The sequence below is a fragment of the Micromys minutus genome (assembly GCF_963924665.1).
Source record: "Micromys minutus genome assembly, chromosome: 5".
NCBI classification, from domain to species: Eukaryota; Metazoa; Chordata; class Mammalia; order Rodentia; family Muridae; genus Micromys; species Micromys minutus.
Window position 1 is genome coordinate 43,925,491 of NC_137974.1, and position 23,286 is coordinate 43,948,776.

General features: G+C 45.4%; 1 protein-coding gene across 1 annotated transcript in view; it reads right to left on the reverse strand.

The window, feature by feature from the left end:
* Positions 1–2,286: 2,286 nt before the first annotated feature.
* The window catches only part of DZIP1 (DAZ interacting zinc finger protein 1), a 43,695-nt gene continuing 22,695 nt past the window's right edge, over positions 2,287–23,286 (reverse strand). The window contains exons 10-19 of the mRNA XM_080917188.1: positions 21,415–21,471; positions 15,957–16,019; positions 14,624–14,760; positions 12,085–12,247; positions 11,547–11,676; positions 10,716–10,769; positions 8,159–8,352; positions 7,104–7,237; positions 5,447–5,615; positions 2,287–2,388 (exon numbers count right to left, since the gene is read on the reverse strand). Of these exons, the coding sequence (XP_080773314.1) occupies positions 2,309–2,388; positions 5,447–5,615; positions 7,104–7,237; positions 8,159–8,352; positions 10,716–10,769; positions 11,547–11,676; positions 12,085–12,247; positions 14,624–14,760; positions 15,957–16,019; positions 21,415–21,471 (1,181 nt within the window). The 3' untranslated portion in view covers positions 2,287–2,308. The remainder of the gene's footprint in view (positions 2,389–5,446; positions 5,616–7,103; positions 7,238–8,158; positions 8,353–10,715; positions 10,770–11,546; positions 11,677–12,084; positions 12,248–14,623; positions 14,761–15,956; positions 16,020–21,414; positions 21,472–23,286) is intronic.

Here is a 23,286-nt window from a genome sequence, read left to right on the forward strand (position 1 = left end):
TGCCTGACCGAGAGCACGTTACCACTGGCTGTGCTGGGCAGCTAAGGAAGTTCTGGGGCCTGTGTGAACCTGCCTCTCTCATTTCCTGTGTCCCACGGGTCTGCGCACAGCACACACTAGGTCACTGAGACACTGGACATTTTTCAAGATGTGGAACTTGATCGGGTGATCTTATAACAAAGATGCAGATGAATTCCTGAGGTCGGCCCTGCATGTCACTTAGCCACAAAGGCAGGAATTGTTCCCATTGTCACACAGCTTACAGGTCATAGCACATTGATCCTTACAGCACACCCCCCAGCAGTGGGGGGCTTTCCTTTCCCTGTGTGTGCAGAGAAGAAATGAAGAGCAGACTAAGTCCTGTGGCAACAGAGTTAGGACAGGAGCTGGTCTAGGGTAAAATACATTGTTTCAAGTTGTAAGAATTGCTACTTGTGTCCTATGCTATAAATTGCCCAGAATGAATCACATGGCTGACTACATGACTTTCCCAGAGGGTAAAAGATTGAAAAGGGGGGGAAAAAAAGAAATCACAATGTTTGAAGGTACTCAATGGAAAGGAAAGGGGGAACTTTTAAAAAAGTAACAAAGAAAACAAAAACCAATAAAAACATTTTCCAGCGTCATACTCTGTTAAAACTTGAAATATATTTCGTAAAGGCTGGTTAGGAACCACAGACTAGTGTGTGAACAGTGCTGTGTAAGCGTGCGTTTAAAATGATTTTTTTTCTTTAGATAAACTGATGAAGACAGCAGTTAGACTGAAAAAGTAGAGAGTGTGGGGGATGAAGGCACAGGTAGTCAGGGAGAGGCTGTCTAAAGAAAAAGGAATAAAACTGAGGAGGAGAAGAGGGAAAATACCCTAAACACAGGTAAGTTAAAGGACTGAGTTCTGTGACCTACTAATACCAACTTAATTTATATGTTGGGTTTGACAAGATCCTTACATTTCCCCAGTCCAGGGGGGCTGAGAGGGGAGATTGTGACAGACCAACAGTCTTGAAATAGTCCGTTAAAGCTGGATTTTGTCACTTTCTGGTTGAATTCTTGATTTCTACCAAAACCCGTAACAACAATAAAAACGTGTTGACATGAGGGATGGGTGGGTTGTTGATCTCTGCCCCCAACTCATAGTCTTTGACTCTCACTTACTAAAGCTTTTAGAAGCCAGCACACACACACAGGGAGCCTATTTGCACACAATGGCCCCTGCAGGGAGGTAGGAGAACTTTGTTTCATGGTTTGGAATGGGCACACATAGCTTTCTAAACGGTAGCCACAGTAGTCATGGAGATTTATTCCAAGGTCAGGGGTTGTTAGAATCGAGGGCGTTGTGCAAGCCCTTTCATAAATCTAGCCCAGAAGTCTTCTCTAATAACCAGCCACAGTCACAGGGGATGATGGAGGGTTTTACTGGTATGGCCAACAGACAACAGGAGAGACTCAATCAACAAGCCATTAAAACTTTTTTTTTGAAGATAGTCCTAATAGTACCACAAAGTATAAAAAAAAAAAATTAAAAAAAAAAAAAAAGAAAAAATGTTTAAAAAGAAAAGAGAAAAAGGTTTTATAGAAACTTTCTGGTCATTGCTAAGATCATTACTGAAGAATGTAAATTAGTTCTGAGGTATTTTATACTATGGATTGGGGACTGAAAACAGGAAAACTGACTCGTGGGTGGCTTAATAATGACTCATCTTTTCCCAGTGACCGTCTCACAAAAATCAATTGTCATTTACAACAGTTGCACATTATTCGGAAAACATCCACGGACGAAGATTACATGGCAGAAAAGGACTCGTTAGTAACAACATGCTAACACCCTCAGAGCTCAGTGGGACCAAAGGTACTTTAAGGAAAGGTATTTACCATGGGCCTAGCTAATTGTTACCATTCATGAGGGTCACTGAGTTCGCTAATTTAGTCTGAAGAGACTTAACAGTATTTTCTGACATAAACACTACCAGTGGGACAGTACATATATGTTTTAAAGAGCTATAATAATTCAAACCAAAGCCTGCTACCAGTCAAGAGAAAGACTTAAAAGTTAGTTGGAAAAAAAAATACATTTAACACTAGAGAGTACTGCACTGAAGAAAAGAGTTTTTATGACTTAAAGGATACGCTGTTTTTACACAGTGGGCAGCCTGACTGTTCTCAGTTCCGTGTTCCGAGTCATAAGAGACACCCTTGTTCTGAATGGGCTTCCTTGCTATGGTGGGAAACACTAAGGGGCGTTAGGATCCTATAGGCTGTTGACTGAAATGGTGCTAGCTTCTGAACAGTCTTCTGATGTGGGAGATTGTGGTTAGACGTCCAAAACATCACTCCAGTCAGTCACAGTGACTAAGCTGCTCTTGAGTGTGCTTGGCTCCTTTTCCTGAAGTCCTGGATGGGAAAGAGGAGAAAGAGAGCGGGTCTGTGGTTCAGCTAGGATGCTTGCAATCCCGATTTCAGTCATTCCTCACCTAGGATCTGAATTTTCAGCAAGCCTTGTCCCCCTAGTTCCTACAGGTTTTGGGGGAAGGCAGATAGAAAACACACACACACACACACACACACACAAGTCAGTCATATTTCTAGATCTCCTCACAGGCCATGGCCTATGATCACCTGACCTGAATGAAGCTCACACGCTCCTGGGTGGCATGGCCTGTGTCCTGTGCTTCTCTTCCTCTGGTGTTCAGCATGGCGCCTGGATATTGAGGGTTCTCAGCACATCTACACTGGGTTATTAACTATGGCCAAACAAAACTGTGCAGGAAAGGAACATCAAATCCTACACATCAAGGTAAATCTCTAGTTTACTATCTAGAGGTAAGTGTTAAACATAGATTTTGCTGGGGTAGAAGCACTTAAATTCGAAGTTAATTAAAAGGGCTCACAATTTTAGCCTTGGGAATACATGCCATAGAGAGCTCTGCTCTAGTTTGACTCTAGAACGTTCTCTGAGGAATGCAGGTTCCTGGCACTGAAGTATCCTCTTGGCCCTGTTCCTTACAAGGCACTGCACCTTAAACACCGTCTTGTGTTTTAGCTGGAATGGATCCTTAGCAGAGTTTGCTTCATAATGTCAGTGGTTTGCAGGCATGTTACCGGGTGACAGTGTGAGGTTAAGTGCAGAGCTGTCGCCTTGGAGTGGGGTGTAGGGACAAAGCTGAGGATGCTCACAGTGGGGATGGGCAGAGGCTACTGAAGACAGGAGTCATGATTATGGAGACTATAGGCTCTGGCAGGAAACTACAAACGAGGGCGCAGAATGCATCCAGGGATCACAGGAGCTGCAGGGGGTGGAGTTAATAACCTCTCCCTCATCTTAGTAGGACATCGGTAGCTAACGCCTGAGGCTGTCAAATCAAGAACCAGGCTTGAGTCCATTACTGAGAGATACGGGAATGGCCCAGCAGATGCTAAGGATGGTGAGGAACACCATGGAGGAGTCTTTCTCTGTTTTTGCTTTTACTATGTACTAGGGTCACTCTGATCATCTGTCTGTTTAGTTGTCTGTCGGTCTGTCTGCTTGTCTGTCTGCCTATCTACCTGTCTGTCTGCCTATCTACTTGTCTGCCTGTCTGTCACAGCTGGTCATGATGGTATAGCTGGTGTAGCACAAGTGCAGATACTTTAAAGAGATACTTGTCTCGGGCAATCTGACAGTCAGACTGTGGAAACAATGAGCTTCAAAGATCGAATCATTTCCCCAGGAATCTCATGGCGGGAGAAGGGAAAGGCCAGGAAGAGATGTTATATAGTTCTTATGGCCTATCAGACCATATTACCTGATTAGACTAAATCCCGGGCAATGATGGCTTAGTGGTGGGTTGAATCACACACCTTGTCCAACTGCTCAGCTGTGTGTTCTTGACCTTCTATTTAGATTTTGACTTGTTTTCGAGTGCGCATGTGTGCGTGCATGCGTGTGTGTGTGTGTGTGTGTGTGTGTGTGTGTGTGTGTGTATGTGTGTGTTGGGGAGGGGGGTGGTCACTGCAATTCCTTGTCCCTCTTCCCAATGTGGCCATATTGAATAAATCTACTTTTCCAGCTCCCACTTTCAATTTGGCTCCTTGTATTGGCTTATTGAGGATGGATATGGATCTCCCTTGGGGCACAGGTTGTGACCAGCCCAAATTTGACTGAGGTGGCACACGTGTGATCTTGGTCCTCGAGATGCTGATATGGGGAGGGGGCAGGACTGCAAGTTCAAGGCCAGCCCTGGGCTCTACAGTGACATAGTTGAGACCTTGTCTCAAAGAGTCAGACAAGCAAAATAAATTATATATATATATATATATATATATATATATATATACATGTACACATGTATTTACGCACAGACATTCACATGCATGTCATGATTTTTGGATATACAAACTAAGCCTATTGTATATGACTGCCTAAAAGTTATGTCCAGGCTCTCTGGTGGACAGGAAGCATTTCAACTCACAATTTCACTTTTGATCCATCAATGTGTATACACTACAATGGTATAAGAAAATGCTACAATGGTATAAGAAAACAAATCTCCCTTGGAAGAAAACCAAGAAAAGTACTTAATAGTAAATAGAGGAGTGCTGAAAGATTGTGAGAAGGGTGTTCTCACCTATGAATAAGCCCAGAAACTCTAATTTCTGGGGGTGTCTGAGTGAAGAGAATATGTGCAGACATTGTAAAAAATATCAGGATGTTCAATGCAACAGTACAGCACAAGTTAAAACAATCTGTGCACATATGAAGGAAGTTACCAATACTCAGATTCCTTATGACATAAGGAATAACACCGTGCCTGGCTTGCAATATTGTGTCATTTGGCTTCTTTCTGGTTTTTGTGCTCCACTACTGAGTTCTGACCCTAGGTTCTGTGACAGTAATATGATATCGCTCCCATCTGATGATAGTATAAAAGGTAACCAACTGAGAGTAGAAAAGGTAACAGTCTGAGACTATAAAAGGTAACCAACTGAGAGTAGAAAAGGTAACAGTCTGAGACTATAAAAGGTAACCAACTGAGAGTAGAAAAGGTAACAGTCTGAGACTATAAAAGGTAACCAACTGAGAGTAGAAAAGGTAAAGGACTGAGAGCATAAAAAGTAAATGTCTGATAGTATAAAAGGATGAGGGGAGCAGATACTTATAAAACTAAAGCACTTTGGAGCTGGAGAGTTAGCTCAGTTGGTAAAGTACTTGCTAGTCAGTCACGAGGACTTGAATTTAATCCCCAGAACTCATGTTTTAACCATGATTTATAGCTAGCACTGTTTGCCCAGCACTGGGAGAGCAGAGACGAGACGCCCACTGGTTGAGGAACAGGCCACCAAGAGACCATGTCTCTAAACACAAGGTGGACAGCTGCTCACCAGGGCCACTTGCAGAGATGGGCACCCACAAGGACACACACATACGCTAAAGAACCACACCCATCAGTGCGTGAGGGCGAAACCCACCAACCTTCTTCCTTGAATTCCCGAGGGTTTACTGGGCCCCAGGCCCTCTGCACCTGGCTGCAGCTGAGATCCCGCTTTGCGGGTGGGGGCTCCCTCTGCTCAACTTTACTCCCCAGAGACTTTTCTTCCTCTAAGGATGAGATGTCCCAGTCTTCATCATCGGCATCTGAGCACTGAAAGAGACACAGAGAAGAATTTAAGCTTCCTAAAGAAATGGTGCCCCTCATGGTTTAGGCTGAGCAGCTGACACAGGAAGATGGAAGTCAGGAATGACATGGGGTGCCCAAACTGAGGCAGCTTCGCTGAGCCATGAATTTGAAAACACATCTTGAAAGCTACAGAAATCGCTTTAAAAAACAGAAAACAATCAATTGTGAATTTAGACAGTCCTAGACCTCATGATTGTAGGGGGAGGTAACTCTGAAAGCCAGGGTGAGAGATGTCACCCAAGAGCCCTGCAGACAGAGACAGTCCCCCATCCCCCACTAGAAGAACCACGAAACACACTTCCAACAACCCCTTTGCAAAGAGTGGTCTGCTGTCTTGATCGATGTGGCATTTTGTCATTTTCTTGATTTGAGTTCAAACACAAAAAAGCAGTAACTAATGGAGGAACTTCAACAGGGCACCGAGTCCCTCAGATGGACAGAAGAGGGCAAATGAAAGAACCAAGAAGAATGACAAGAATGGCCAGTATTGGAGGACACCGTCTATACAACGCCCGGCCAGGGACAGCAACAGTTAAGCCCCACTCAAGACACACTGGGGGCTAGAAATGTTCCAGAACCTTCCAGGCCTCTTCTCCAACGGTTCTGACTCCCAGGTGGTGACAACCCTTAAGAGACCCTATTTTCTTTCGGGTGTCTGAAAAAATCCTTGAGCTACATGTGAAGGCTTCAGATTGTGGCTGAACAACACCTAATATATGCAGGTGTCACGCTACACACACGACCAAGCTGTGGAAACACGTACAGTATGAGACACAAATAACGTATCATAGGTTGAACAGCCCTCACTTGACAAACATGGGCCACAAGTGTTTCAAATTCGATAGGGTTTTAGGGATTAGGAATATCTGTAGACCTTTTATGAGGTCTGAACATCCCTTAATCTGAAAATTCTAAGTCCAATATTATCCCATATCAGAAACTTTCTTTGTAATTGCTTTGTTTTTGTTTCTTTGTTTTCAAGACAAGGTGTCTCTGTGCAGCCCTCACCGTCCTGAACTCTTCCTGTAGACCAGGCTGGCGTCAAACTTGGAGAGATCTGCCTCCCACTGCCTCCCGGGCGCTACACCATCACCACCTGGCAACTTTCTTGTGAGTATGCTTGAAATTGAATCGATGGCTCCCACAGGCTCAACCGAGCTACATCCAAAATCTCCAAATCAGAGAATTTTTAGCAGATAGCAGCGTTTAAAAAGTTTAGCACTTCAGGACTGAAATTTCAGATCTCAGATTGTTCAGTCCACACCTTCTATTAGACAGGGGTCTCCGAAAGTGTCCACGGGATGGTGGAAAACGCAATGCTGGAAACAAATGAAGGCGGGGTTGTTTCCCTTTACCACACCGAGTAATCCCAACTGGCTTTTACTTTGCTACAAAATGGATTTGCTGACTAGTTCCTCAAAGGACGGATCTGTTTGTTAGTGAAAGTCTCACCTTCAACTCTCGAAACTCTTCCTTTCTGGTAACTGTGTCAGCAGAATTCATTCCGGGAACAACTGCTCTATTCCCGCTCCCTTGGGGTAAAGTCATGTTCTCAACATTTTCGGTCTGTATCTTAATGGAGGTTCCTAGAAGAGCAACAAATACAGTCAAGAAAGGGTTTGAACACTCAGATCTATCCCCAGTCCCCAAACCACCCCACTGTCAGCTCTGAAGGAGTCTTAGCTTTACATATAATCATTTATTATTCAGATGAACTAACTGGTATATTTTGGGTTTGGGAAAAAAGTGTGGTTGGAGAGACGATGGTTCAGGGATTAAAAGAGCTTGTAGTTCCTGCAGATAACCTGGTGTGGTTCCCAGCACCCACAGCACAGAGCTCAAACCCACCTCTGACTCCAGTCCCAGGGATCTGATGCCCTCTGCTGGCCTCTGCAGGCATCTGAACACACATGGAGCATACACATACACGCATACGTACACACACACACACAAAACTAAAAGGTAAATATATATAATCCCCATAAAGGAAGAAATCACAATTGCCCAGGCATGAAGCCACATAGTTTCCACTTAAAATCACAGATGGGTGGTCTCATTCAAACATGTGATAACAACTTTAACTCAATGGGTAGTTTCCAACATGATGTGTTATTTTTAAACGTATCTGCTATATTTCCAAAGTTATTAAATTACATAGTATATAAAGGTTATGTGTAATGTAATTAAACCTGTTGTGTTCTCTTTCTCCTGTGGTAAGGACCTTGCCAGCACCCTGAATTTGCTTATCCAGCCTACACAATATCGACACAGTAACTTGCTGTTGACTTGCTCGGCTTCTGGTATTTTGCTACAGAACCTATAGGGAACCCATAGGCTCAGACACCCCTATCTGGCTCTTCCCCTTCTACTTGAAGAAGCGTAGGCCTCTACCAGTGCCTTTGGGATGAGTTCCACGGTCCCCACACACAATCCAGCATAGGTTCCCAGTGCCTGGTGCCCCTGGGAGAGGGGAGACTCCAGAAGGGTTTTCAGGAGTCAGGGTTCACCTGTCAGCTTTGGAGAGAGGTCTGAGTCATCCACTTCACTCCCCTCTGTCCAGTCTGTGTCGCTTCTGACTGCGCTCTTTCCAAAGTTACTCATGCCGCTTTTAGGTGGCTGTGCGGTGACGAAGTCTGGGGTGAGGTATGCCTGGATAAAGTCCTCTTCATCCGGCTCCTCTTCTGAGCTGAAGGGAGGCGTCCTGTGTAAGCCAGAGCCAAAATGAGGGGTGCTGTTCCCTAGGTTCAGAACTTACTAGTGGGTTGCCCCCTTTTCCTTCCTTTAAAAGAATCCGGTTCTTTTAATGACCACACAACTGGTTGTGTTTGGGGATTTTCATACATACTCTGTTTTTGTGGCTCTTTCTTTGTTTCCTCTCCCCCTCGGTCTCCTGCTCCCACGGCTCGGTCCCCCTCTCTCTACACCAGACCCCTTCTGCTTAAATCCCCCATTTCTTATCTCTTTCTTTTTCCCCTCTGCAACATTCCTTAATACCCCTTTTTTCCCATGTGTGGTCTCTTTGCTAGTTTTATGACTGATGTCAACCCCCTTCACACACACACACACACACACACACACACACACACACACACACACACCTATATATCCACATATATAAAAATTAAAACCCAGGATCCTCATATGAGAGAACACTCACTATTTGTCTTTCTGCGCATGGAATACTCTGCTTAAGAGTAATTTCAAGTTCTAACAATTTTCCTGAACAAAGCCCCACTGTGTCTATGTGTCACATTTCCTTTACCATACATCTCTTGGTGGACATTTTCTAGCTATGTCACATAGCAAAGGAAGAGACATGTATATTTGAATATCTTTGTGTAGTGGGACTAAGAGTTGTCTGGGTGTTCGCCCAGAAATGGAACAGCTGGGTCATACAGCAGTTCTAATTTTAGTTTCTTGAGAATCCTCCATCTTGATGGGCTGGCTTTTAAAGTATTACAGATGACCTTGGGTAGTTCCCAGAAACTTCGATAAAGGGAATTCTCCTGTACTCTCAGACAATGAGGCAGTGAAGCCAAAGCCATGTAAAAGCGAAGGGATCACCCAGAGCTGCCAATCATGAAGGAGAAGTGTTAAATGGAATGGAGTTCCCCTGAACCCAGATGTGCACAGTCTCAACCCCTAAACCCAGATGTGCACAGTCTCAACCTCTAAACCCAGATGTGCACAGTCTCAACCTCTAAACCCAGATATGCACAGTCTCAACCCCTAAACCCAGATGTGTACAGTCTTAACCCCTAAACCCAGATGTGCACAGTCTCAACCCTTAAACCCAGATGTGCACAGTCTCAACCCCTAAACCCAGATGTGCACAGTCTCAACCCCTAAACCCAGATGTGCACAGTCTCAACCTCTAAACCCAGATGTGCACAGTCTCAGCCCCTAAACCCAGATGTGCACAGTCTCAACCTCTAAACCCAGATGTGCACAGTCTCAACCCCTAAACCCAGATGTGCACAGTCTCAACCCCTAAACCCAGATGTGCACAGTCTCAACCTCTAAACCCAGATGTGCACAGTCTCAACCTCTAAACCCAGATGTGCACAGTCTCAACCTCTAAACCCAGATGTGCACAGTCTCGATATTCTTAGCTCTTAAATGCCAAAGGAAAATACTTCTTAGTGATTGGGAAAAGACTCTACACCTACACTATTTTATTTTTAAACATGTCATTATTTCTGACTTGGGGACTACTATTTGAAAGTGAAATATAAGTTCAGGGTGTCCATGTGAAGAACATTTGTAGAATGTCTAAATTCTGTTCACCACATCTGCCAGTGCATGTTGGTTCAGCCACACACACCCCATGAAGCAAAGCTCTTTATATGAGGTTATGTTCATAAAAAGCTGAACCATTATTTATCACTACTTTATGGTATCCAGAGAAGAGGGGTTTTATGGCATTGATATCTCCGAAATCAGGTGATGATGGCACTGCACCCCTGGGTGTTGTTTGGAACTAGTGACAGGAGCATCCCTGCACTTTATTGGATGCCCTCAAGTGCCAAGCCCCTCTCACATGTTCTCATTGAATTCATACAGTGATCCTGATCCAGGGATGGTATCCAACACCTTTAACCCCAGTACACAGGAGGCAGAGGCAGGAGTAGCTCTGTCACTTTAAGGCTAGCATAGTTAAAGAGAGTTCTATGTCAGCCAGAGCTATGTAGTAAGACCCCAAGAAAAGGACCAATACCCCCAAAATTTGTAAGGAAGAAAGCATTGTCATACACTACAGAATTGTTTCTTTAACTGGGCTCAAAACAGGCACCAGGCGGAAACCAGCTGATGAGTGAACAGAGATTCGTAGCATGGAAGAGACCTTGACAGAAGTCAGTGCAGACCTCATCAGCCATTACAGGTGCCAGGATGCCAAAACCAGCCGGCTCCAGAACACCGTCCCCTCTACTTAGATGCGTTCATTAGGAAATTACACTGGGGGAGGCTGCGCCCCAGTGACTCAGGGTGGTCCGGGCTCCTACTTCACCATGAAAGAAACATTATTTCCATCCCACACAACCCTGGCACTCTCCCTTTACTCACTTGGTAGATGGAAACCTTCTGAGAAAATGACTTTCTTTGGTATTTTTCTTGAGTCTAAGATAAATACATAAATACATAAATCAATGATAAATAAATGAAGAAGAAGGCAGACAAGGGAATGATATAGTTAATATAAACGTCTATGGAAAAACACAAACTGTCTTTGGTCATCGATCAGAAACTATGAGGAAGTTGGGAACCTGATTCATCGCTGCAGTCGCTCACTAGACTCTTGGTGTGATGACGTCCTGGGGCAGAACTCTGGGAAGCAACTGGACCAAATTGAGTCAAAGCTCCCCGTGATGGCATTGCCACATGTGGTGGCTTGAATGAAAGCAGCCCCCAGAAGCTCAGACTCTTTGAACGCTTAGTCCCCTGCTGGCAAATGGGGAAGATTAGGAGGTGTGTCTCTGGGGACAGGCTTGTCCCTGCTGTGGATTGAGATGTAAGCAAGCTCTCAATGACAGCTCCGGTACCATGTCTGCCTGCCGCCATACTACCCTCTGTGATGTCCCCTGGCTCTAACTTTCTGGACCCATGAGCCCCAAATCAACTGCTTCCTTTACAAGTTGCTTTGGTCACAGCAACTGAAAAGTAAGGAAGGCACTGCCTTTGAAAGAGGAAGAGACCAGAGCTCACTTCCGTGTGAGGACACAGGAGACAACGGCTCTGGCAACAGAACTTGACTTCTGGCACCCTGGTTCTCAATGTCCAGCCTCTAGAACCTATTCCTGTTGTTTCTCGGATCCAGTCTATGCTGAGTCATGACAGCAATTCCAGTTGTCTAGGACAAACAATGCTTTCAGTTCTCTTCCAGGTGGAGATACTCACTTGGGGACAGCCACCTTCTCAGTCAACACACTTCTCTGTCTGACCAACGGTCTGCTTTTGGGGGGAAGCTGGGTTGCTTTGGGTACTTCTTCGGGTGGAAAGGTGGTCCCGGAAGAGACATTGTGCCTATCTGCAAGAGAAGGTTCCTTCATGAGTCTCCACAGCCTTTATGGTGAAGTGAAAAGCCTAATGAAATAACGTACACCAGCCATGTGTTATGGAAAAGAAGAAGGCGCCTCTCAGGTCTGGGGTCCAGACCAAGGGCTTCATTATTAGTGTTTTTGTTTTGTTTTGTTTTTAGAGACAGGTCTCTTGTAGCCCAGGCTGGCCTTGAATCACTCCTGGTCTCCCTGCCCTCACCTTCTGAGGACTAAGGTTACAGGTATTCATCCTCCCCACAGCGGGAGTCAGACCCAGCATGTCCAAGTATCAGCAGTAAGAGAGCTGCCAGCGCCAACGTTGGCAAACACTGAAAAAGGCCGTCAGACTTAGCTCTCATTTGTGGCTGTGTAGTGGCAAGAGGTAGCCACGGGCTTACCTGAGGACAGTGACACTTTCTCCTTCATCTTACAGGTCAGCTGGTGCTCAAGGGCTTCTCGGATCTGCTGAATGTCGGGCATCTGTTTTGCTAGGTCGTGTCTGGCTACTTGCATGGCTTTGAGCGATCTAGTCAAGATCTCGCATGGGATGCCTTGGATGTTCTGAAGGAATAAGGTGTTGTGTCAACCCTTTACCATCATCCTTGGGTGTTTCTCATTTGGAGACATATGTCAGCATTAATTCTGTTCTTTGGTCATCTACGGTATGGGATCCAGCTAGTAACACACTCTCCTGCTTCTGAAAGGGGCTTGCAATACGGCTGTGCCCGTTTATGGCTGGTTAAACAAATGGAGCCACCAAGACTAGAGGAATCCTAAAAAGAAAGGCTGTCGGAGGCCTGCAGGGAAGGGTGAAGCAGGCCGGGCGGAGGCAAGAAACTGGCAATGAGTCATTACCAGATGCCCAGGCGCTGAGGACGCCTCGTGAGAAAGACAGGACAGTAGGGTAGAAATAGCCACGTGACCCACAGGCTCACCCTATAAAAGATTTGTGCGATAAGACCAAGAGAGAGAGAGAGAGAGAGAGAGAGAGAGAGAGAGAGAGAGAGAGAGAGAGAGAGAGAAACTGAATGCGAACCTGGGAAGCTCATCCCACAGAGGGGAGCCCTGTGCAGATATGTGTATGTCCTGTATAGCTGAAGTATGTTGGTGTAATTACAGAGGGGACCGAGGGACTCCGCAGCTGATGGGGATGCTGTCAGAAGGGAAGGTACTCTTACTTACAGGGTTGGTTCTGTACTAATGCCTCACTCACGAGCACATCCTCTCCCCAGTTTCCCATCACCTCCCCATCTTCTGTGCTCCCCATCAGGACCCCACATCATTGCCCAAGGGAGAGGTGTCTGTCATCAGAGAAGTATCGTGTCTCCATTTCCTCTGTCCTCTGTCAGTCATCTGATCTGCTCAATGTCTTCCGGTCTCTTAAGAGGGTAGAAGGCGTTCTGTACTTTCTGTGATTGTCAGGGTTAATGTTTGCCTTCCTACACCTTGTAGTTAATAGGGAAGTGTCTGTTGCTACACAGCTGTAGGTCTTTCCTAGTCAACACCCAGAATTTCGAACAGTTTCCACCAGAATCCCAACCAAGGTTGATCTAGAAAGTGGGAGTGCTTTTTCTAGAGCTCAACAGGAACAGGTGATGGAAGAAATGGCCAATGTGTGAGGTAGTAAGACTATCGTAACACAAGCCGGACTCATCAAGGCAGGAAGACGTGTGGCTCCTACGAGCAAGTCGGTGTGAATAGAGAGAGCAAGGGGAGGTCACTGAAGGTCCCAAGCGGATCCAGAAGCACACGAGGGTTTCCGCATAGTGAAAGCATGGTTTCAAATAAATGAGAAAGCTGGGTCACAGTCTATGGTCAAACCACCCTGGATGTGCCTGATCTCATCTGATCTCGGAAGCTAAGCAGGGTTGGACCTGGTTAGTACTTGGATGGGAGAAAGCTAGATCACATAAGCAATGATATCAACTCCTTAAACTGGAAATAAAGCCAAACTTTTCTAATTCTGAACAAACACGTACACATACATGTGCAAGTGCACGCACACATGCAGGCAGAAAAAACAAGCAAAAATGTCTTCAACCGCTAGGAAAAAAAACAAATAAGGCTCTGATCAAGATTAAAACCCACAAGACCCACGGGAACAGCAAACACAGAGAAAACACAGGAACAGCAAAAACAGCTTTGGAGAGCGTCTGCCTGGGAACTGTGACATTGTATGGATGATTTCCCCAGCCATGGCAGGGCTAAAAGCCCACACGGAGAGTCTATGTAGAAGTTACAGACTGACGGTACTAAGAACTGACTTGGAATGACTGAGTCCTTCTGTCTGTTTAGGGGGAGTGTAGATTCAACCTCAGCTATGACACTAAACACAGCTGCATCTTGACCCAGCAACGCCATTCCTAGAAGTACTTCCAACAAAACAAAATAAAACAAACAAACAAACCCACCTATTTTGATGGCCTACGCTCACAGCAAAGGACATGCACAAAACTTAGTAGTTCAGAGTCCATACACAGGAAAATTGCACATGTACTATTGAAGAGAGCTACTCCGCTGTATTTAGACAACTAGATTCTATGGTAGAGTAAATACAGATCAAACCAGTGGTGCACAAAACAGAACAGAAGGAAGCATCATCAAAAGAGGCAGGATGCCACACAGCGTGGAGACACACACTCTGGCTCCTTCGTTACCAGTTATGTGAACCTAGATCTTACGCCACCTGATCTTTATACAAAACAAGCACTATGCCATTTACTCCAAGTTTTATCCCCATTTATAAATAAGTTCCTTTTGTTAAGGTCTGAGAAATGCACCAGGTTCTAGTAAATGCCACCCAGAGTTCTGCTCACCTGAGTCATCTTAGCATCTAGCCTCTGAATTCAGACAGGGTTAAGAAGCCGCCTTTGCTTCTCTCCTGCGTCCTGACATAGGGAGCCTAGCCAGCAAATGTTCAGAAAGTGAGGGACGTACCGCGCCAATCCCAAAGCTTCTCAGTTTGTTCCCCAGCTCCTTCTCTAGGTTCATCCTTAGCTCCTTAGGGGACGGGTTGGTATTCGACGTCTTCCTGAGATAGGTCTTTTTATTTAATTTCTGCTCACTTTCTCGTCCTGAAATAAGGTTTTATTAAAAAAGCAGATTTAAAGAGAATTATACAAACCAATCTCAAATGGAAAATCAAAACACATAATTTTAAAGCAGAAAGTAGACATTCGTAAAGATTTTAAGGTCTTGGATATTTTATAATGCCTAGGAATCTTTGCCTCTATAACCAGCTTAAGTCTGCCTCAGAACATCAGTGACTTCTAAGACTCTGATTGCTCACCTAAATTAGAGCTAATTGACTTAAGAAGTAGATATAATACATATTTCTTGAATGTTTTATTAGTGGACGTATTTCCCAAAATGCCTCTAAGCTTAGTTAGACTTTATCTTATGGAGAGAGAAAGGGTCCAATTTATTTTAAATTGCTTTAAGTTTCAAGGATATAACTTAGCGAATGCTAAGTGCACAGCAAATTTCCTGTTTATTCTCCCTTTCAGGGACTTTGTCAAAACTACAAACAGGTTAACCAAGCCCCGAGATCACAGTCCCAGCTCACTCTAGTCTACTTTAGTGCCCACAGGAAAAAAAAAATGTCTCGTTCAAGAGAGCCTGGAACACAAACCTAAGGGAACAGCCTTTCACAGTGAGGGTCTGTCTGTCCCAGGGAGCTTAAGACCTGACTAAAGAGAGCCTTAAGAACTGTCCAAAGCCAGAGCTGAGAGAAGTCTGGCCTCCACTGTCACTCTGGGCTCCATCTCCACACAGGTTCATTTCAAAAGGACTGAACAAGTGCCTTATGCCTGCAAGACACGTTTCTTCTTTAAGGCTGGCTGCAAGAAACAGCCCCATCTTCCACAGCTCATCTGCTTTAGCGTATGGGACGCGGATCCAAGGAAGATCTTAAACAAAATGCCTTGCTTAACATGTTTTCCAGAGACCTGTCTAATCCTAATACTAAATCATAGTCTGTTAAATTAATAGTGTTTTTGGGTGAGTTCTTGTTTTTTTTGTTTGTTTGTTTGTTTGTTTTGTTTGTTTGTTTTTTGTTTTTTGAGGCAAGGTCTCACTGTAGCCCAGGCTAGCCTCAGAGCAGTTGATGGAATGGCATGATTACTAGCACAAGCAAAAATGTCCTCTTATTAATTAAGTTTTCCTAAGAACAAAATTAGCCAAATTTGTTTGCATATTGAATAGCAAAAACTCCAGCATGATGCCCAAGGTCCACATCTGAGTAAACAATTAATCACCAAAGCTTTCTTACCCTTTTCCTCCTCTGAAGACAATTCCTCTATCGGTTCCAGTATGTGCGAAGAGAACACTTGCTCTGTTAATGAGAAAAAAAGGGGCCATTCAAACACATTTGCTTGCCTCCAAATAATTTATACAGACACGCATATGTCTATACAACTATTTATACACACATACCCACCAACATATTTTGCCTAAATAGCAAAGATCTCTTGGGAAAAGAGTAAGGCAATAACTTCTGATTTTATTATTTTAGTTTATTCTCTTTTTTAAAGAGAGGGTCTTACGTAGCCGAGGCTAGCCTTGAGGTGAACAGGGACCTTGAACCTCGATTCTGCTCCCACTTCCTCAGTAGCTGGGTTGTGAGCACGATCTGTCATCCCTGGCTGAGGCAGCAACAACTGGCCACATTTTCAGGAACTCTCCTGATTTCTAGAAATTCTATTAACTTCAAATATCCACTTTGAGATTGTGTATTTTAAGGATTTAAGTTGAAATTTCCCACTCATTAGTCTCTTGCTGACACATGAGATACAACTTCAAAAATGCTTTCCCCGTGAACCATCTGTCTAAAGAACAACAGCAGAGGTAAAGTTCAATAGAAACTGGACCTTCCAAGAGGGATGTATTAGACCTGGATAGCTCACAACTATGCCTGGCCACCTGCCGGAACTCTTCACTGTAGGCGAGGAGAAGCTGGCAAAGATGAAGAAGCAGAGAGTGGAGCAGGGAAGGTGAGCAGTAATACAAAGACACATCCTTATAGATATCCAAGGCCCCAAACTCAGCCACCTGCAGCTCAGAGACCACAGAGCATCCACCCCCCACCCCTGTCATTCTACTTTCACTTTGGAGGTGAAGGCCATTTTACTCTGCCTTATCCTCCAGAATGGTGTTTACTCTAAAGACGGAAACCTTCAGGAAAGCTCCTTAACCAGGACCTTAAAAATAGCTCCAGGAAGTTCCTGAAACTGACTAGATTCACTAGGCTCCTCCCCACCGCAGTAAACAAGAAAAGCCGAGAGTCCCTCTCAGACAGAGTTAAGCTGTGAAGACTCTCAGACAAGACAAAGCTACAAAAGACAACTCTGAAACCAGTCCAGCTGCCTGGGAGAAGCAGAAACCATCAGGGCTTCCCAGAAATCTAGAACAGAGTCACTTGGAAAGGACTTTCTCTAACATGATGAGTTCCCTACAGGGCAGGGAGTGTGCTCCAGGGATTTGTGAGCTATCAGGATTGCTGGGTGGCTCTTGGTGGTGCAGTTGCCTGAATCATCTCTGCTCCTGTAAGTAACCCCAGCTTTTAGGGAAGGACTGTTACGTCCACAGTTACCAAGTTCCCAAGGTGCTCTTTCTGGCCTTACTCTCTGTACATATTCTGGCCACACCACTGTCTCCAACCCCTCATGCCCAGCCTCAAAGACATTCAAAGGCTACACATGTCCACAGAAACCCCTGGATGAGTCGAGTCTGGTTCTTAGTTCTCTTTGAATAGTCAGGACCAACATTATCTTCCTCGAGTCTCTTCTGTGTTCTGTATGCTCAGCTAAGTGGCTAATGGTGCCACTATTACGGTCGGAGTTTGCCCACTACCTTTTCTGCCCATCGTCTACCCTACCTACGATGCCATCCCAACACTTTCATCTTTGCCTCCAGGACTCAAATGGCCAAAGGTTGACAACACATACCAGCACAGCTTATCTGTTCCTTTGTAACACAATGGCAAGTATTTGGTTATTTTGTAGACTGCAAATTCCTCAAGGAGAGGCTCTGTTTCCATTTATTCCTCAGGCTGTTGCCTGGCACACACCTGTGGCCTGTAGTAGGAAAAGGGGCAAATGGCGGAGGGACAGCTAGAGAACCGGCATAGTTACGAGAACGGTCTATCCCAGGCTGAGGCTGGATCATTAGGCTAGCCTGGACTACACAGCGAGACACTCAGACAACAAGAGTATCCACAAACGATTACAGAAGGATTGCAGGGTCCAAATCAGGGAAGAGAGCCAAGTCGAAACATTTATCTTTCTAACTGTAGCTAAGAATGGCCACCGGAAGAGATAGAACCCATTCTTACGTAGAGGGTCCAGTCCTGCCTCTACAACACTGGATGGACCAGTGGTATACAGATAGGAAGCCATCTTCCCACCCTGTAAGACAGCAGAATTCCAGAACCTCCCACCTGATACATACTGAACAACTGAGTGTTGCTGCACCCAAACCACTATCCCAAGGTGTAAAATATTCTTGAAAATAGCGAAACAGGAACTACGACGTCTAAAACAGCGTTTCTGCCTTTGGAAAAATCCAACCGTAACATCCTAACACACTGAGGACCACGTCCCCATTTTTAACTCCATATGGTAATGATTTTGTTCTAGGTATACCACGAGAACTGGGAACACATAACAATGTGAAGGTCTCGTCTGTAGGCAGAGCTCATCAGGTGTTCGGCACCTTCGGAAAAGCGATCACTTTGCAACCTCACAGAGGGACATTTTTTCCCAGTGGAGCATATAAGCAGCTGGTATGTGAGTCAGGCTAATGGCCACCAAGTGTATTTCATATTCAAGGCATTTCAACATCACAATCTAGACACTACTCCAGAGGCAGCTTGTTCTCTGGTAGAGAAAATGCTATTGAATATAATACACACACACACACACACACACACACACACACACACATACATACACTTTCATGTAGTCCTGGCTGATCTTTATCTTAGAGTGTAGGTGGGAAGTGTTCTCTTAATTCATCTGTAAATATGTTGACCACCTTAGAACCAGGATTTACTGCCTATATCTCCAGTGTGGGCAGCAAAGTCAAAAGCTAGACAGCCACCTTGGCTCCCCTTCTACTTCTACCCCTACAGGACAGAAGTGCTGGCCACGCTGGCCTGTGTAGTCCACAGTGAATTCTGTGAAGGTAGACAGGACCGTTCGTCCTTTCCTCAGCGTGGTCCATATTCCACTGTAACCATCCCAGGTGCTCCCTGTGACCAGATAAGGTGCTCCCTATGACCAGATCAGGTGCTCACTCTGACCATTTCAGGTGCTCCCTATGACCAGATCAGGTGCTCACTCTGACCATTTCAGGTGCTCCCTATGACCAGATCAGGTGCTCCCTATGACTAGATCAGGTGCTCCCTATGACCATTTCAGGTGCTCCCTATGACCAGATCAGGTGCTCACTCTGACCATTTTAGGTGCTCCCTGTGACCAGATCAGGTTCTCCCTATGACCAGATCAGGTGCTCCCTATGACCAGATCAGGTGCTCACTCTGACCATTTCAGGTGCTCCCTGTGACCAGATCAGGTGCTCCCTATGACCAGATCAGGTGCTCACTCTGACCATTTCAGATGCTCCCTGTGACCAGATCAGGTGCTCCCTGTGACCAGATCAGGCCATTGGACCCTTGCCAGGTGTAGCTAGCATTTTAATCTCATAAGATGCCAGGAAGGAGCCATGATGGTCCTTGTCAGGGCAGGCGACCAGAGTTCGAGCCTCAGGAAACATGTCAAGACAGGAGAAAACATACTTGACAAGGTCACTTCTGACCTCCCCAAGGAAGCCATGGCATGAACACCAGCCTCCCATCCCCACCTCATGCACAAACATCAACAATAATAACCCATTAAAAAACATTTTAAAGAGAAAGTGTGCCCTCGTATACTAGCCCCCAGAAGGGCTAACAACAGGTAGAAAAGAAAGCATGTTCAAAAGTCTGCTGCCGAGGGCAGCAGGCAGCTTTAAAACTTAACAGGAAAAATTGGAGTTTTCGACCTCTGATCTGGTTTCTTTTGTGTATTTGGCTCTTCTGAGTATACCCTTTTGATTACGTTTTGTCTTGTCCAGACACTAAATATAACATACGCTATAGGTACAGTTGAGATAATTTTCTTGGTTTTCCAACATCGAGACAATTTGTTCAAGTAGAACCTGCATTGTATCTATTATTAGTGTATATGAGGAAAAGATCCGTGTAAATGAGAAAAAAACACCCATATATAATAAAATCCAGTTTGTAGGTTTCATATTGTGAGTCAATACATTCTTCATGAGCCAGTCATGGGTTAAAAGATCGTTAAAGACCATATGCATGGACCACAGCATTTATGAAAGCAAAAGGCCTAATTTAGTTCTATCGTGGACCTAAGCCTACTCTTTTGTTTGTTTCAAGTAGAGGCTTCCTTTGTAGTCCTGGCTGGCCTTGAACTTGCTGTGTAGACCAGGCAGGCCCTAAACTTGCAACATTTCTCCAGATGCTGCCTCCCAAGTGCTGGGATTTCAGACATGAGCCACCCCACCCAGCTCATGCCTACTCTTTTTTCAAAAATCTTTTTTAAAATATTGATTGATTGGTGCTCTAGTTCCTGTGTGATTTTATATGCATGTGTGTGTGTATGTGGAAGTGTGTGTGTGTCCATGTGTGTGCCTGTATGCACAGGAGTGTGTTAGCATGGGTGTGAGTGCATGGCATGCATAGGAGTCAGAGGAAGGTTTGGGTCTCAATCCTTGTCTCCCACCTTGTTTTCACGCAGCCTTTTCTTCACTGCTTTGGGCCTTGGGCTGCCGGCCAGGGAGTCTCTGTGGACGCTCCTGTGTCCCATCTTACAGATGTGGGTTCTGGGGATGTAAACTCTAATCCCCATACTTGTGTGGCAAGAGCTTTATCTACAGAGCCACCCCAGCTACCTCCTCGCTCATGTCTGCTGTCTCACAGAGTCCAAACCCAAAGCAGAGGGCAGTGACTGTTAGATTCTACACCACCAGTACAGGAGACAGGAGAAGGCTGTCCTCTTGACTCGGTTCCTTTGTAACGTACGCATGTACATACAGCAGCCACAGGAAAATTCGAAGAGCAGAGGATCAAAAACAGCAAGAAGCCCAGTTCCACAGGAGGGGCACCAGAGCGGCAGACAGCCACCCATCCCCTGAGCACCACTGCCGTGTTCGCTCAGCCTTGTCCCGGCTGAGGATCGGGCTCTGGCGGCCCCATGCCTGGGGCCTGGTCCAGTTTGTGGCCCTTGGTTTCCATCTCTTATCTGCATTTTCCTGACCAACCACTGAGACTGTTTATTTTAAAAAGGTGACCAGCTACAACGCTGAAAGTTATAAAAACAGGTTCCTATGCCCTGAGGCATGTGCTGGTTGGCTGGTGTAGTGTCGAGCTGGCTTGTTCTTCCTCTGGCCCTACCGCCTTCTTCAAGGATCATAAATAAAGGAAACACTGCTGTCCGTAAGTCCGGCAACACACACCCTGCGTGCTTAATGGCTTTGACAGTATGTCCTGCTTTTTTTTTTTTTTGGTCATATTGTCTGAGAAGACAGCAGTTTTAATAACTGCTTTGTAGGTGCTGGTGTTTTCCTGTTTTATATAATCACACGCCCGCTGGCAATCTAGGTTAATGAGTTGTCTAACTCTGGGTGGGAAATGCACTCGAAACGTTAAGACTGTTGTTGAGACCTACCATGTACCGTGGTCAAGCTGGATGTGCCTTCCAGATTCAGTGCGGCCGAGGCATTCACTGAAACAGAACACAGGAGAAAGCTCACTGGCCCTGTCAACACAGCTCAAGCATCTGACCGTGAACATGACCACACTCTCTCAAAAACATACAGAAGCCCACAGGAAGCACACACCTCAAACAGCACACACTGTCCAGCTAATTTTCACTGGGTTTTTCTAAAGTATTATTTAGAGGAGCCAGGAATAGAACCCAGGGCTTTGTGCTTGCTAGTTACGTCCTCTGCCACTGAGACATACCCATAAGTCTTTAGTAACTTTGCTGAGAAATAATCACTTAAGTGTATGAGCGTGTATGTGTGTGCCTATATGTATGTGTGGGTGCATGTGTGCACAGTTGCTCACTGCCCCAGAAGCACTTCTGTCATTCTCCCTCTCGGTGGCAATGCCTGATAAATCCTCTACCCATCTCTTCAGCCCCTGGCGACAATTAGTGTCCCTAGTGTGTCCGTGACTTGACTTCTTCTGAACATTTCCCACATACAGAACTACGCACTGTGATCTGGCTTCTTTCAGTCCGCATGCTTTTGCTGTGTGATATGTCAACACTGGCATTATCTGATGGTCAAATGACATCCCAGTGTTTAGCTGGGCTCCCATGTTCTGTTACAGGATGGATATTTCGGCTGTTTGCATTTTGGAAGAGAGCTTCAATGAGTTCCAAAAAAAAAAAAACTATCCCGAGCACGAGGCTAGATGTGAAGGCCTTAACTCCAGTGCAGCTTTACACCGGGGCAACCCGACCTGATCAGTTCTGAGTGCTTTTGAAATGTATCCAGAAGGCAAAGCCTTCAGTCTCTTCATGGGTTTCACAGTTCCCAAGAGCCCGTGAAGTGTCTAGTCACAGCCGTCTTGCTCCCCATTAAACAACTACCTAGTGGTTTATTTCTTCCTCTAATTCACCCTTTACTCCCAGTGGTCAGAACCTTGTGAATTCTGTAGCTGCATTTTCTTTCTTTACAATAAATACCCATGATAGTGCCACACTCCTATCTGTCCACAAATAACGAGAAACGTAGAAAAGACTTCCGGATTCATTCGCAACTCGTGCGATCTGCACCAGAGCTTTGCAAGCTACGGTCGTGGGAAACCGAGAGCCTGGCGGTGCCCGGTGAATAATCACTGAGACACAGCCGAGGCCGTCGGTCCATCGTCCACAGCTGGCTCTGTGACGTTATGCCACAGCTGTACAGTTTTAGGTGAGCATTTTGCCATGTAAACAAAATCGCTACCATCCCAATACTATCCATGTTTCAGGAAAACCCACTGAAAGGATCCACATGTTACTTCAGCTTTAAAAAAAATAATAAAATTTTTATTGGATATATTTTATTTATATTTCAAATGTTATCCCTTTTCCCAAATTCCCCTGCATACCCTCTATCCCATTCTCCCTCCCCCTGCTTCTATGAGGGCGCCCACCCACCCTCTCCCGCCTCCCCGCCCTGAGATTTCCCTACACTGGGGCATGGAGCCTTGGCAGGACCAAGGGCTTCTCCTCCCACTGACGCCCAGCAAGGCCATCCTCTGCTAAATGTGCAGCTGCAGCCATGGGTCCATCCATTTCTACTCTTTGGATAGTGGTTTAGTCCTTGGGAGCTCTGGTTGGTTGATATTGTTGTTCTTATGGGGGTTGCAAACGTCAGGCTCCTGTCAGAAGCACTTCTTGGCCTCAGCAATAGTGTCTGGGTTTGGTGTCTGTACATGGGATGGATCCCCAGGCAGTCTCTGGTTGGCCTTTAAAGCCAACAGGTGTGACTGTGTTAAAACTGTGCTGCTCTAGGTCATAGAACGACGGAAGAGAGGGACAGGTCTC